At 35.4% G+C, this 14,363-nt stretch overlaps 1 protein-coding gene across 2 annotated transcripts; it reads left to right on the forward strand.

Moving 5' to 3' along the window:
- Window positions 1-2,035: 2,035 nt before the first annotated feature.
- SPHK1 (sphingosine kinase 1) lies at window positions 2,036-13,728 on the forward strand. 2 transcript variants are annotated; one of them, XM_006841722.4, is made up of 10 exons: window positions 2,036-2,616; window positions 3,864-3,986; window positions 6,757-6,857; window positions 8,147-8,219; window positions 8,903-8,989; window positions 9,141-9,218; window positions 9,403-9,473; window positions 12,133-12,426; window positions 12,902-13,024; window positions 13,429-13,728. In XM_006841722.4, exons 1-10 carry the CDS (start codon window positions 2,304-2,306, stop codon window positions 13,621-13,623), a joined length of 1,458 nt encoding a protein of 485 aa, XP_006841785.1. In that variant the 5' UTR covers window positions 2,036-2,303; the 3' UTR covers window positions 13,624-13,728. The 2 variants fall into 2 exon arrangements, with proteins under 2 accessions (XP_006841785.1, XP_020521173.1); XM_020665514.2 differs by lacking the exons at window positions 2,036-2,616; window positions 3,864-3,986 and having other exon boundaries at window positions 6,760-6,857; window positions 8,144-8,219.
- Window positions 13,729-14,363: the final 635 nt, after the last annotated feature.

A 14,363-nucleotide genomic window follows, 5' to 3' on the forward strand; every position in this document is an offset into this window, starting at 1 on the left:
TCCACAATAGCGAATGTCACACGAAACATTTGTTCTTCCCCATCGAATGAGTTGACAGCAAGTAGAGTCCCAAGATATCATGCATTCAATGATGTCTCATCGAGAAACAGAAGTGGACGACATCCACTTTTGAAGCCATGTATTGAGCCATAAAAGCTTAAGAACATTCGATGAAATCTACCATCTTGTCATACTTGTCGTATCGCATAACTACCACGATTCGTTTTTATCATACAATTTACATATTGGGGTAACTGGTTGTATTACTCCTCTTGCGAACCCTGTATGTTTTTTATGGTCGCTTCTTTCCTTCACCAAGCCTAGCAATAGGGTATTTCTAATCCACAATCTCGAGACAAATCATTTATGATTTCTTTAGCCTCGTAATGCACATTATCACTTACTTATATCCTTGATTAATGACGCAACACATTTTTGAGACGCTTTTCTCTATATATCATTGCTTGTCCCAATATTGCACGAGTGTTCTCTTTTTCATGTTTTGATGCTAAAAACATTCATCCTGCCAAACTTTGAACCATATATCTCACATTTGCATCCATCTCCCTTGCATTTCGCCCCTATGCGAGACCCCTCATTTTTAACTAGATGTTATGTGAAATAGTGTGCTGTAGCAAACTTGCTAAGGGCTTCTCGAAAGTCATCTAGAGATTCAAACTGCTGCCCTATACCAGTAAGTGCATCCTCCCATGAAGTAAGCAACCTTGGTGCATTGTTTTGTTCGGAACCAGATGCCAAAACATTAAAGGATTCGGGGTGTCTGACCTGTTCGATTGCTTTAGTATTACGTGAAGTACTTCCACCCCTTTGTTCGCTGCCATTGAATACATAAATGAATACAATATTATCACCTTCATGTATATTCAACATCATATCAATATCATCATCAATGAATAGATTCACAATAAATCTTCTATTTCTCAGGACAGAATACCTCAATGATATCAAGTGCATGTCTAATGAGAAACGCTCTGCTACGTATTTTCGCAGGTCATCTAACTTAGTTCTACTATCAATCATAAATGTATATGCATCACCACCAATATAATCTAAAGTTTAATCGACATTTGATTAGAGTTCTTTACCAAAAATACAATAAATCAATATGCTATCACTCATTTTCTTTTGTCATGTACAAGATTTGTAATAATTTACACTCCACACATTGAACTTGCCCAAGTTTGGTAGGCTCAATCTAGATATTTTTAAAGAGCTACAACTAAATTTTAATATGAGGTAGATAGGCATATTGTTGGGGGGTATATAACCTACAAAAACATTTCTAACAATGACTATCTGGATATTGCAATCTTAACGATTTTACTTTGTTAATGTCTGGATTTTTAGTAAATTATAGAAAATAGTCTTGAAATAAAGAGCTTCAAAAGTGGACCCCACTTTTAAGATGAACATGCAATTCAACATTTCTACAAAGTAAAAACTAGTTCATATCCAAGTTAAACTAGCACAATGCCTTTCTTTTACAAAATGAAACAAAACTAATTGACTTTGTAGACGTGAATTCGAATGCATTTGAAATTGGGAAAAACACTTATCCTAAATTTTTAGTATATAAACAATACTATTTCTCTAAGTTATAGCTAAACAATACCATATCTCTAAGCTATAGTTTAATCTAACAGTATAGATATGCACAATATATACAACTAGCAATATAGAACATCCTAAAGTTTGTTTTTGTGGTTTTTTTTTTTTATAAAGACCTACTACTAAAATTAACAAGAGCTAGGCAATTTTTTTTAATGACAAACTAAATTTGAACAAGGGAAAGATGATGGATAATCGAATAAGAAATAATTGATGCAAAGATAACCAAGACAAAACATATACGACAAAACATATACAACAAAACAAACCCAAAATTTACTACAACTAAAAACATTCAAGCCCTAAAATCACAAACAAAAAAAATTAGGCGAGGGTAAGTTGTATGGAAAGCGTAGCGTTAAGGTAAGGTTTTTCATAAGTATACCAAAAAAAATATTCCCCAAGCTACTTTTGTCATTACATATGACGCCAACATGGGATAAATCAAGACATCACCCTTGCAATTATCGCCCTTGGAAAAGCTCCTTGGGAAGGATCGCTCTGTCATTTCGGTCATTGCAGTCTGTTTGTCATTGTCATCTCAACAAACAATGTACAGGAAGTAAGAGCGAGAAAGAAACCTTCAACCTTTTCAGAAAGAAAAAAACCTTCACCCTTTTTGGTCCTCCCTTGCTCGTCTCTTAACTAACAAAAACTCTCTCTCTTCACGGAGAATGGAATTTGCTGAAGAAACCCTAATTATTGCAGAGGAGCTCCGCTTTGAAGGTATACCGACTACCGTTAGCCTGTATAGAGATGGAACAATATGCTGGAATGGTCGTTGCTTCAATTTGGACGCAGATGTTTTGGGCTTTTGCAGAGAAGGGTCGGGTTTTAGGGTTAGGACTTTTTTGAAGAAGGAGAGTACCGGTTGTTTTGGTGCTAATGGAGGTTACAGAATGAGAAAAGACTTTGTTTTTGAGCCGCCTGGTGAGGGTTCACTTCAACGCTGGTGTGATACGCTTCGAGAACACATCGATTCTTTGAGTATGTATAAATGTCCTCTTTTGGCTGTTCTTTACTCATGATTTATAGATTTATTTATTTATTTTGTTTGTGGAAGTTTTTCAATGCGTCTATGGCTTTAGTAATAATTTATTGGGTCGAAATTTGTCTACTGTTGAATTTTTGTCTGATGAATTTAATAGAGGACTATGTATTTTAAGTTTCATGTTTGCAAATGAAGTATTGCTTTGAATTATTTATTCTTGATATTGTTTTCTTTGATAAAATTAAGGTTTTGTTACTGAATACTCTGTTTTCTACTCTAAGTAGCACGAATTTTGAAAATATTTACAGGTGTTGAATGAAGTTGAAATTTCTATTGAATTCAGGCTTGCCATAAAAAAAATGTGTTAATAATAGTTTGAGGAGGATTGTCTTGCTAACTTGACTTGCCAAATGATTTAACAAAATTGCCTATGTTATCAAGTTCTTGCTGATGAAATTTTGAAGCTATGTAAAGTGTGAGAGTATGAAGCCGTTGCTTCATCAAGATTTGCATGCTTCTTATTTTATTTCTCATATTTTGAAACTATATATTATCACTATGCCACATGTTTGCATGGTACTACAAGGTATTCCTTTTTAATATTGAGTTTTATTAAATGATCGATGTTATTTGTGATGAGAATGCTCCATGTTTTGATTAAATCAGCTGGAGAAAATATGAAACTGATACTAAACTGTTTTTATTACAGGTTGATTAGAATGTGTGCTTTTTGGTAACAATGCTTGTTTATTTTTGAGAATCGATAAGTTGCTTATAGTTTTTGTTCCTTTAAAGGCGACGTGTTAAGTGATTAAGTCCTGAACTCCCCTTTTAGTATTTTTGGAGGAATGGGGCTTCATAGGTCTGTTTTGAACCCTTTGGTATGGCCTTTATGCAGGCATCTAATTCCTGTAGAATAATCTTAGATTCTTTATGTTTCGACAGTCCTGATTTTTCTGGGAATAAAGAACTGTATGAGCTTAATAAACTTAATTGTTTTTTAGCAGGGAAAAATAGAGTGATTTGCAATTCGTAAGTTGATTTTCTGAGTTCTCGCTCCCTCTCTCTCTCTCTCTCTCTCTCTCTCTACCTCTCTCGCTCTCTCTCTCCCTCTCTCTCTCTCTCTTTTAATGGTTTCAATTTTCATTATGCTTTCTTTCTAGATCATGAGGAACCCTTGGCTTCCGACTTCAGCAGTATCTTTCAATCACTTATATTACTAATCATAATTTATTTTTAACAGATCGACCAAAAAATGTGTTTGTCATTGTGAATCCCTTTGGTGGAATCAAATCCGCGTCAAAGATATTTTGCGAGGAAGTGGAGCCATTACTTGTTGCAGCTGAGATTCAGTATACTGTGCAAGGTAAACACAAAAATGAATGCACAGATGCATGCCTGCATGACATAGCTTCATGAAATGCATGGACGTATTTATGTATATGAGTTAATGCATTCAGAGGCATGCATGAGCATGTATATATCTAATTATGGATTGTGTATGCGCGAACATGCATCCACATGTATCTATCTTTGAATGGGTACTTGCATGTATTTATGTATATTATGTGTTGTACATTTGTTTGGGTGTATCTGCATTATTTCTTCTTTTATTTCATTCAATGCAAATTTGGATACTTATCTTCTGCTGTAGCTTGTGAGGAAGTTATGTGCTGTCATCTCTGACTTATAGATATTTAGGAAACTCATTTGCTTGTTGACACGTCGATTTATTAGGTTGATGGTCAACCTTTACTCAACCTGTCATTTAGGGGTCACTTAACATTTATGGTATGTGCTGTTGTTCCCGTTATTTCTTTCAAGAATTGTATTGTTCACATTCTTAAGCATTATGTGGTTGGAAACATATTCATGGCTATAAATTGGTTTACCTGCATAACTTTAATGCTGTTATTTTTGGCCTTTTGCCGTCTTCTTCCTCCTCCCCTCCCCCCCCCCACCCCCCTGCTGGGTAAGTATGGTGTAATTCACATATTGAAAAACCAGTGGTGAAGGGGTACATTCATGTCATAATACTACTAGAAAGACCAGCAAGGCATTGATATCTAATATTTCCTCCAGCATATGTTATCCACAATCTGCCAAGAGGTTGGGGCCTCGTGACATACCCAACTGATCATTTGTAGCATACCACCTGCTGTTTCATAGAACTAAGTCAAGTGTTGAGAGAATTGTCAACTTTGTTAGTTGGGTCCCGTCGTCTGCCTCAGTAGAGTGGCAAACACCTTGTAGGTCCAGAAAATTCTTTAGCAGCAATGGTGCTTATAAATCTATAAAACATCAAAGATCGCCTTCCAAGTTTCCAACCATTTGGTGTGGATCCTTTTTGCTTTTTATATCATTAAAAGTATTGAATGTGCTGCAATTTATTGGGGGTCAATATTGAAGTCTCCATCACCATCTTCATTTTGTCCACTAAAGCCTTGTGTAGTGGGCCGTCATCGTGGGTCCCTGCCATTCCATCAGGTATTTGTTTGTGCTAGTTGGCTTATTGTGGTTCTTTATCTCCAATTACGAGTGAAACATTTTTTTTTTAAAAAAAGGTAAATCTTTCATTTGATTCAAAATTCAAAATTCAAATAGAAAAACCTATTCAGACCTTTACAGTATCTTTAAGTTATCTAGGACCTCCCTTGAATAATAACCCACTTCTTTTGTGGTGCATTTTAGCATTGAAGCAACCATCCCACCCCCAAGAAAAACTGTAACAAACATGGAAAATCATAGTTATTGGGGATCTTCCATCTATGGTTGTGGTGCCTCTCCCAGAACATAGTTCCGCAATTAGGGAGCTGGAACTGGTTCTCCACACATAACCTTTCTCTTGGGAGCATGTTTCCCGTCTTCTAGGGAACTCTTTTCACCAATCTTGTAAGGAAATGATACCCTTTTTCTTGGGGGGTCCTTTGGGGCACCTACAAAATGCAATAGAAGGCAAACATTTGGTTTTAAAGAAGGGGTCACATTGATATTCTAGGCCTAATGTGAAAAACGCAACCGAGGCATCAAAATCCTTTAGCTATTTTTATGTCCTATATAAATATATGTTTAATATTTAATGTGTGGCTGCTCCCAAGGCACTCCGGAGCTAGGGAGCTTTTGGTGGGCAATGATTTTCCACTGCCAATCCATTCCTGCTCGTGGTTCCATTCGCCCTCTTGAGAACTATGTGGCATATACTTTTGATACAATCTTGATAATACCGTTGGTATTGTGACCCTGCAGTTATGCCCTTGTTGTTTCTTGTGTATGGTTTTTTATTTTGTCTTTAGCATGCTTTGGTTTGTCCGAAATTCCAAATCTGCTTGCCTATTGAATCATGAAGGATGGTACTGATGTTAGTGTTCCGATAGTTCCTAACTTTCCATAAATAATCTTTTCCTAACTTTCCATAAATAATCTTGTCTTTTTGAATATGGTATTGTGGTCCATGTATGAAACTAGTATTAGTTCAATGCATTGGATAAATCATATATCACTCATATTGTAGAGGAGTTAGACATATCATTCTGATCATCGAATCTTTCTTGATCTTTACCTGCCTTTAATTCTCTTGAATGAGACTAGTGTGACATGGAGATGCCCATGAAGATGACATGGCCTACACCTTTACAGAAGCCATGTGGTGCTAAGCTTTTTGTAGTCTTGAGGATGTTTTTACCTAATTTATTGATAGATGAGATTCCTAGCTATTTCATTTCCTGATTTTCTAGAAGCGCATATTTATACTTGAATTGCCACTGTTCTAGCTATATTTATTTCAATTTTGATGTTTTGAGCATACTTCGACACACTTCTGATTTCTTTTACTGTTCTCATTTTTCATATTAATTTCTTCTGCAATCTTGAGTGGAAAATTTAAAAAATTCTTTTTTATATCTCATGTTTATTATATCCTTGTGTAGAGCAACTCTCAACGCTTCTTTATTAGCAATGTAAGCATTCCGTTGTTTTTCTATTTTGGAACCATGATGCTAACTTGGTTCTTGTTTGACTGCTGAACCTGAACTTCCAAGTGACCTTTTTGATGAGGGTCTATGCCTAGTTTATGCTTCTATTCACTTCCTTATATGAACTTTATATGTATCTAATGTTTTACTTTTGTGATTTTTCAGAAACTCAGTTTCAACTTCATGCAAAGGAAATTGCAAACTCACTGGATCTTTCGAAATATGATGGGATTGTCTGTATCAGTGGAGATGGTATCCTGGTTGAGGTTAGAAAGCTCTTTCTCATTGCTGCAAAATTGCAGATTCATCAAATATTTATTGTGCTGAGTTTCTTATGAATTAGAATGTTGAAATGGTATTAGAGCCAGAATTGAGAATTAGGACTACATGTATATGGTGCTAAACAGATCATCTTTCCTATTAAGAACTGATATTCTCATTGAGGTTTCATGAATGATGACTTTATTCATCAGTTCTGGCTTTATTTGTTGTCATAATTTTGTTCATGGCTTGCCAATTAAGATCCCTCTGTTCATGGAATGGAACAACATTTCATTGAGGGCTATCAGTCAGGGAAGGAAAGAGCAACATCTGAATTTGGAGAAAAGTTCATTGGTGATCATGATTCCCTTTTGGAATATTCCTCTTGCTTATTGTTTTTTTAACATGATTGATGGCTGAATTCTTGAGGTTGTTGCACTAATTGCACTACCTTTCTATGTGAAGGTTTGCTGTTATTTGTTACTTCTTAGAAAAATTGAATGGGATCTTGTGCAGTATATATATATATATATATATAGAGAGAGAGAGAGAGAGAGAGAGAGAGAGTAATGATCCTATGAGACCCTCTCACACCCATGTGTGTAGGACCCCAAAGGATCACCATTAAATTTGGTACAGATCTCTAGAAATGTCAAGTTCCACACCCATGTGATAACTTTTCTAGAGCTCTGTGCCAAATTAATGGTCCTGCACATATGGGTGTGGGAGGGTCTCATAGGATCATTACTCATATATATATATATATATATATATATATGGAAAAAGATAGAGTCAGCCACATTGCTTAGATAACTATCTAAGCCCAATGGTCCATATTCAATTTGGGCCGATCTGACGGTCACAACCCTGTTTCATATTTTAATTTTAATTTTTTTTAGAAATCCAAATGGGGGTATTTTAGTCAATTTATATTTTGCGAATTAGTTTTTTGATATTTTTATTAGGTACATCTTGATGAGAAGAATTGACGTCTAAAATTTCAAGTGATTTGGATTTGTAGAAAAAAATGAAAATTAAAATACGAAATGAGTTCGTGGCCGTCAGATCGATCCAGATTGAATTTGGGCTGTTGGGCTTTGATGGTTATCTAAGCCGCGTAGCTGACTCTATCATTTTCCTATATATATATATATATATATATATATATATATATATATATATATATATATATATATATATATATATATATATATACATGGTATTATTGGTGCGTTTTTAATTTTACTTACCGTCCTTAATATCTCTTGGGTATATATGGTGAAATATGTAGTAGGTAGTGAATGGACTGCTGCAAAGAACAGACTGGGATTCTGCAATTAAAATGCCTCTTGGGGTAATTCCAGCAGGTATACTATTCGAGTATTGCCATAAAATCTTGTACCGTACTTTATCTTCTTCCATTTTGTTTATCTTGGTCTTGTTTTAGTTGTATGTATCTACTCCAATTTTCTTTTGAGAAAGAATTATGGTTGTCTTAAACATTGATGAGAAAAGTTAATTAAATGGACAAAATAGCTAAGAAGATTCTGAAAAGGCAGCACCATGAGCAGGGGAGAAAAAGCTTTCTGATTTAAGGGTTAAAGTCCACTCTTTCTAGCCAATTGTCTCTGCGTGTATCTACATTTTGTCCATAATTTGAGTCTTAATTTCAAGGTTTCGCATGGCCGGGATATCTGTTGTTATTTTGTTTTCTCTGCCTCCCCATCTTGTAACTTGTTTCTGTGCCTTTATTGTTACCTGAAATGTTTTCCTGCTTCTAAACGATCGACTGGTTCTCAATTTCTTGAACAATAAACTAGGAGACAATAAAAAAAACTGAAACTTAATAATTTAGATGGATGCTGTAGTAATGGGTTTCAAGTAAACCACATTTTATAATAGATTGAATTCATTATAAAGTGAAATCTGGTGCAAAACGTATAGCAGAAGAAGTGTGGTGCCAAGGGCTATCTCACATAGGCCTGACAAACAGGCTTACAAAAGGACTAGTCCATAGGGAGGAACCTAACACATCGCTATTGTAATTCAGGCACAGGAAATGGCATGGCCAAGTCACTGATGGCTTCAGTTGAGGATCCTTGTGTGGCAGCAAATGCAATTTTTGCAGTAATCCGAGGTCATCCTTTTACTCATCACGTGGCTTGTTTAGTTCTGACACATCAATTATTTCCATGGAAAAGATCTGCCACATCTGTGATGCATTTCTCTTCCCTTTGGTGGATCTGCTCTTGTAATTAGTTATTCATTTTCACATGGTTCTTTCTCAGGCCATAAGCAACCACTTGATGTGGCAACTATCTCGCAAGGAAAGACAAGGTTTTTCAGTGTATTAATGCTTGCATGGGGTATGTATATAGTTTCCTTAATAAACTTTCGTACTTTTTTAGTTACTTGACCTTTGGATGTGTAAATTGTTTCTCTTTCAAGCAAGGTGCTTAAGAGTAGCCATCCACTGCATTTTTAATCTATGAAGTGCTAACTGGTTATTACCATCTAGGCCTACTAACATATTCTAGTGGACCCTTGCAGGTCTTATTGCAGATATTGATATTGAATCTGAGATCTATAGATGGATGGGGAGTGTTCGCATTGATTTCTATGTATGTTTCTTAAAACTTTATGATTTACTTATTCTAATCTTATTTGGAAGGTGTCGATAATACTCGAAATAATTCTGGATATGTATGCTCAATTTGTAGTTAATAAATCCTAGCAGACCTTTTCAAGGTCTCGACTTTTCATCTATGTGGTTTCTATAGCAATGGTCAGGAACTCAGCTCGGGCTTGGGGATCGGGCCTGCCGGAGCTCAGTAAATTGGGCGATCCGAGTGGTGTAGCCGCAAAAAAAACCCCTAAAAAACAAAAAAATAAAAAGAATTATTAGAAATAAAAATAATGATAAAAATCAAAGTAACTAAAAACAACACTAAAAGTCCAAATAAGATGGAAAAAATATATAAAACGTGGATTTAGAAAAAATGGTTTATAGTTGGAGACCTTTCAGAAAATACAAAAACGGAGGAAGACAAAAAAATAGGTCATATGACAAGAAGCACTCACAAAATTTCATCAAAAAAAAAGAAGCACTCGCAAATCATCAGAAAAATAAAATTCAAAATATCTATACATTGATATTACAATAACATAATTTTGTGATTCTTTTATTTTCATATAGCCCTGAGTTTTACCCGAGTACTTGGCGCGGCAAGGAGCTGAGTGACTTGGCCAAGTCCTTGTTCTCTAGGGGCTTTTCAAAACTGAATAATTTTACTATTGAGCCTTTATTTTCTTTCATTCTTTCAAATGAGAACAAATGCCATGATAGGGAGACAAAACAAATATGCATACAAAGAGCTGGGATGGTCCTCATCATTTTCCAAAATCTATGACACCCATATGGATAAAAGTATCTTATCTAGCACATAAGCGCATCATCATCATCATCATTTTAGCTTTTTCCCAATTAATTGGGGTTGGCTACATGAATCCTGGTTCTCCATTGTGCTCTGTTAAAGGTCATATCCTTAGTGAGGCTATAAGTCCCCATATCTTTTCAAACTGCTTCCAACTAGCACATCAGTGCATATGGTCTACAAAATAGTTCATACAATATTAATGGAATATTCATAATATGTATATCATATTATATATTTTTAAGTAAAAGCATATCATAATTTTAGATAGGGGGCTAATTTTTACACTCACTTTTCTAGTAACAGCATCTGTACAACTACAATCGAAGTTCATCTTCAACCTTCTTATTTCTTGGAGGGTGTAATGAAATGTAAGGATGATTATGATGGCTAACAAAGTGAGAATAAGGTAAAAAAGTGGGTATAACCCCTTCTTAGATATTTACATAAGGGAAAGGTTTCTATGCTACAACATAAAAATATATATATTCCCCCCTTCATCCAGACGTCCAATTTACATCAAGTGAGCTACTAACCATTTAATATTAGATCTGACGCCTCCAGAGTATTTTATTTTTAATTTTTTTCTACTAATTAAATGAATGTGAAATTTGGTACGTGCCAGCACCTCAATGGGGTGCATCTAAATGAAATATTTAAAAACTATTTTTGATAAAAGACAATAACCAAAATACCCCTGAAACTTTCAGGGGGCATTTTAGTCATTTTATTTTATTGAGAATATTTTTTTATATATTTTTTATAGGTTCGAGTTCAAGAGAGGATTGGACGCCCAAATTTTGGTGTCAAAATGTTTTGTATAAAAACAATTAAATGTGATTGGGATTATCTATGCCATCCATTTAGAATGGACGGTTGGATAGGGGGAAGTATAGAAGTTTTATGCTGTAGGGAAAGCATAGAAAGCTTACCCTTTACATAATCATGCATAACATTATAGTTATTGTAATATTTACATCATCTCATATTCACAAGTGTATGATCAGTATCATATCACATCAATTACAGTATGCTACCATATGCAAGTACTAGTTACGTCAGCTTGAGGAATATACTATGGATTGTAGAATGGAACATGATCATTTTACTCTCTAGTTGGAATGAAGAAACATTTCTTAGATATTTACTGCACTGTATGCTCAACAGTTTTTACACTGTTATATTTCAGATTGGCCCTTTCAAATGATTCAGTTCCTTATTTTAAGTATACAAGGAAATTTTGTTTTTCCTGAAAGAGGCTTGCTCATTGGATAATTGCCTTAGTTGTGGAGAGTGCTTGTACCCTTGAATCAGAATAAAACCATGCATGCATTTTTTTGTCTAAATATTCATCATAAATTGGGTTCTTGGAGTCATTTTTAGTAATTGATCTATCTGTATTACTAAATTTCATTGGTCATTTGTATGGCCTCAGTATAAGGCACATCTACCCGAATGATGCGTGTTTACAAATTACACAACCAGAACAAGTATCAAAATCTTAGAAAACCATCATTTTGTTCAAAAAAAAAAAATGAAACAAAAAAGAAGACCCGTTATCCTTGATATGCTCCTTCTTGCTTTTCCCATGTACACTAGGCCCATTGCCCCCATCTGTGACTGTGTGTATGTGTGTGTGTGAGAGAGAGAGCGCGGGATGGGGGGGGGGGGGGGCATAAAGAGGAGGTAGGAGACATAGGGTGGGTCTCCGCACCTCCCTTCATAGATTCAAAGAGAAGTTTGAGCCTAATGAAAGTAAAACTTATGATTGCATTCCCTGTTTTGACTGGTCCGGTAAGTGTGAATGCGTTTTTGATAGTTTATTTTGGCCCTTATGTTGCACTAGGGTATCTTGCGAATAATGTGCTTGAGGAAATACAATGGATGCATCTATTTTGTTCCTGCACCTGGCCATGAAGCTGTTGGGGATCCTGTTGACAACAATGATGTTTCAAACAACTTACTTAGGAGCATGCATGGTGACCATGATAATGATCCTAGAACAGAGTCTGGCTATCCTGGACCGTCAGTAGCTTCGCAAAATTGGGCGTGGAGGACAATAGGAGGGCCATTTATTTCAGTTTGGCTTCACAATGTGCCATGGGCCACTGAAGATACTATGCCTGCACCTGCTGCCAAGGTGGGCTTGTTATAACTTGAGCTTCAAAGTTTCTTGTTTTTACTTGTCATTTGGCCTTTTTGTTATGTTGCATATCTCTGATCAAGTCCACATCATGGATTGGACTGATCCTAATAGAATTTATGCATTCTATCCAGTATCGTTCTGCAAATATAATGGGGAACTAATGTTAAAATAAAATACTGTGGGGATCCGTGACCTTATTCGGAAACTTAACTCCAACTTCATGATGGTTCCTCATTCATTTACCTCTTTTCCTGTGTGTGTTTCCATTTGGGCTTTTGTTTGAAGTTCTTCGTATTTGGACCTAATGCCTATGATATAAATTCGGAATAGTCTTTTGGCTTTTAATAAGATACGAGGGTTAGTTTGTTGGCTATGTCTGAAGGTAATCAAATATCCATATTGACACTAATTTGTTATTGAGCTAGGACATAGATGACTCATATTGCTTCTGTGTTTTTGTATTTTGCAGTTTTCGGATGGTTATTTGGACCTGATCTTAGTCAAGGACTGCCCGCGAGCAGCTCTTGTGGCAATGCTGACAAAAATGAAGGATGGTGGGCATGTTAAATCGGAGCATGTATTATACATAAAGGTTGGTTTTTGTGTGCTGTGAAGTCCACAATTGTAGTGGTGTTTTATTCCTTTCAGTTGTGATGTTCATGCATCTCTGCATTTGTGCGAGAGAGAGAGAGACTAAACTTGAGAGGAGTGATCTTCAAGATTGACTATGTTTAAATGATGCAAATGAAGCCCGGAATATGGATTCTTCCCCAAGTCTGTACCACTAATGCACAAGGTGCCAATCCTTTGTTTCTCTATTGTAAAACTTCAGATCAGCAGATTGTGATTATTTCTAATGAAGTTGGGGTTCTTCTAAATTTAGTTCCGTCTCTCTATTTCTCCAAGGAATCTTTGGACAAATTAAACCGTGGTTTGAAAAGATGGTTCTTCTCCTATCAAATCTGATGAACTTTTGTTGTTTACGGTTAATTACAGGTGAAGGCATTTTGTTTAGAACCAGGGCAGCGTGTTGCAGAACCAGAGAAAGGAGGGATTATTGATTCCGATGGGGAAGTACTAGCCAGAGGGGAGGGAACATTTAAATGTAACCAGAATGATATCATGGCATACGGCCCTCCTATCCATATAACAATACACCAAGGTTTGGCAACTCTGTTTTCCCCCAATTAATTTTTTATTTTTCATTTTTTTAATAGAAATCAATTCAGGGAAGTTCTGAAATCAGTTTATTGTCACGATGAATAAATTCTATGCATTAATTAAATTGAACAAAAATAACGTGTTCTATATCTTTTGCCTTTGTTATTTAGTTTGCCATTTTCTGTATCAATATATTTGATAGCTTGTTTATAATCCTTCTATGAATAAATTTTATGATTCTTGAGTTTGTTGTGTGAGGTGAAGATGTTAAGATTGATTTTAATCTGGTTCAGAGAACTCGTCCTTTTTTTTACTTTCTTTTTTCCAAATCTGTGCATGAACATATACTGTGTATGGGCATGCATGTCTCTTTGTGTGGGTTTGCATATGCATATGGGCGCGTGCTTGCGTCCATAGAAGCCCTATATTACTATGTTTTCGTGTACATGCATACATCATCGGAAACCTCTATGATGGCTCTAAAATTAATTTCTACTTCTTATTATGAAATTTGTAGCTCAAAAAATGGAACAAATGTTGTGGATTTGTCCATGCTTAAAAATAGACGATAGGACTTGAAATCCTAATAATGACATGATAAATATCGAAATGATCAATTTGAAGGTTTTCCAAAGTCATAACAGTAATTATCCATGAGTTTGAAGTGAAGTCCTATTTATTTTGATAGGTGTAGTCCTATCAAAATATTTTCTTTTTACCAATCTAAATCTAATTAAAAAAAGAGAAAAGTTTATATAGAGCCTAGGCTC

Source organism: Amborella trichopoda, chromosome 2, assembly GCF_054954075.1.
Source record: "Amborella trichopoda isolate Santa Cruz 75 chromosome 2, AtrichopodaSantaCruz75HAP2 v2.0, whole genome shotgun sequence".
NCBI classification, from domain to species: Eukaryota; Viridiplantae; Streptophyta; class Magnoliopsida; order Amborellales; family Amborellaceae; genus Amborella; species Amborella trichopoda.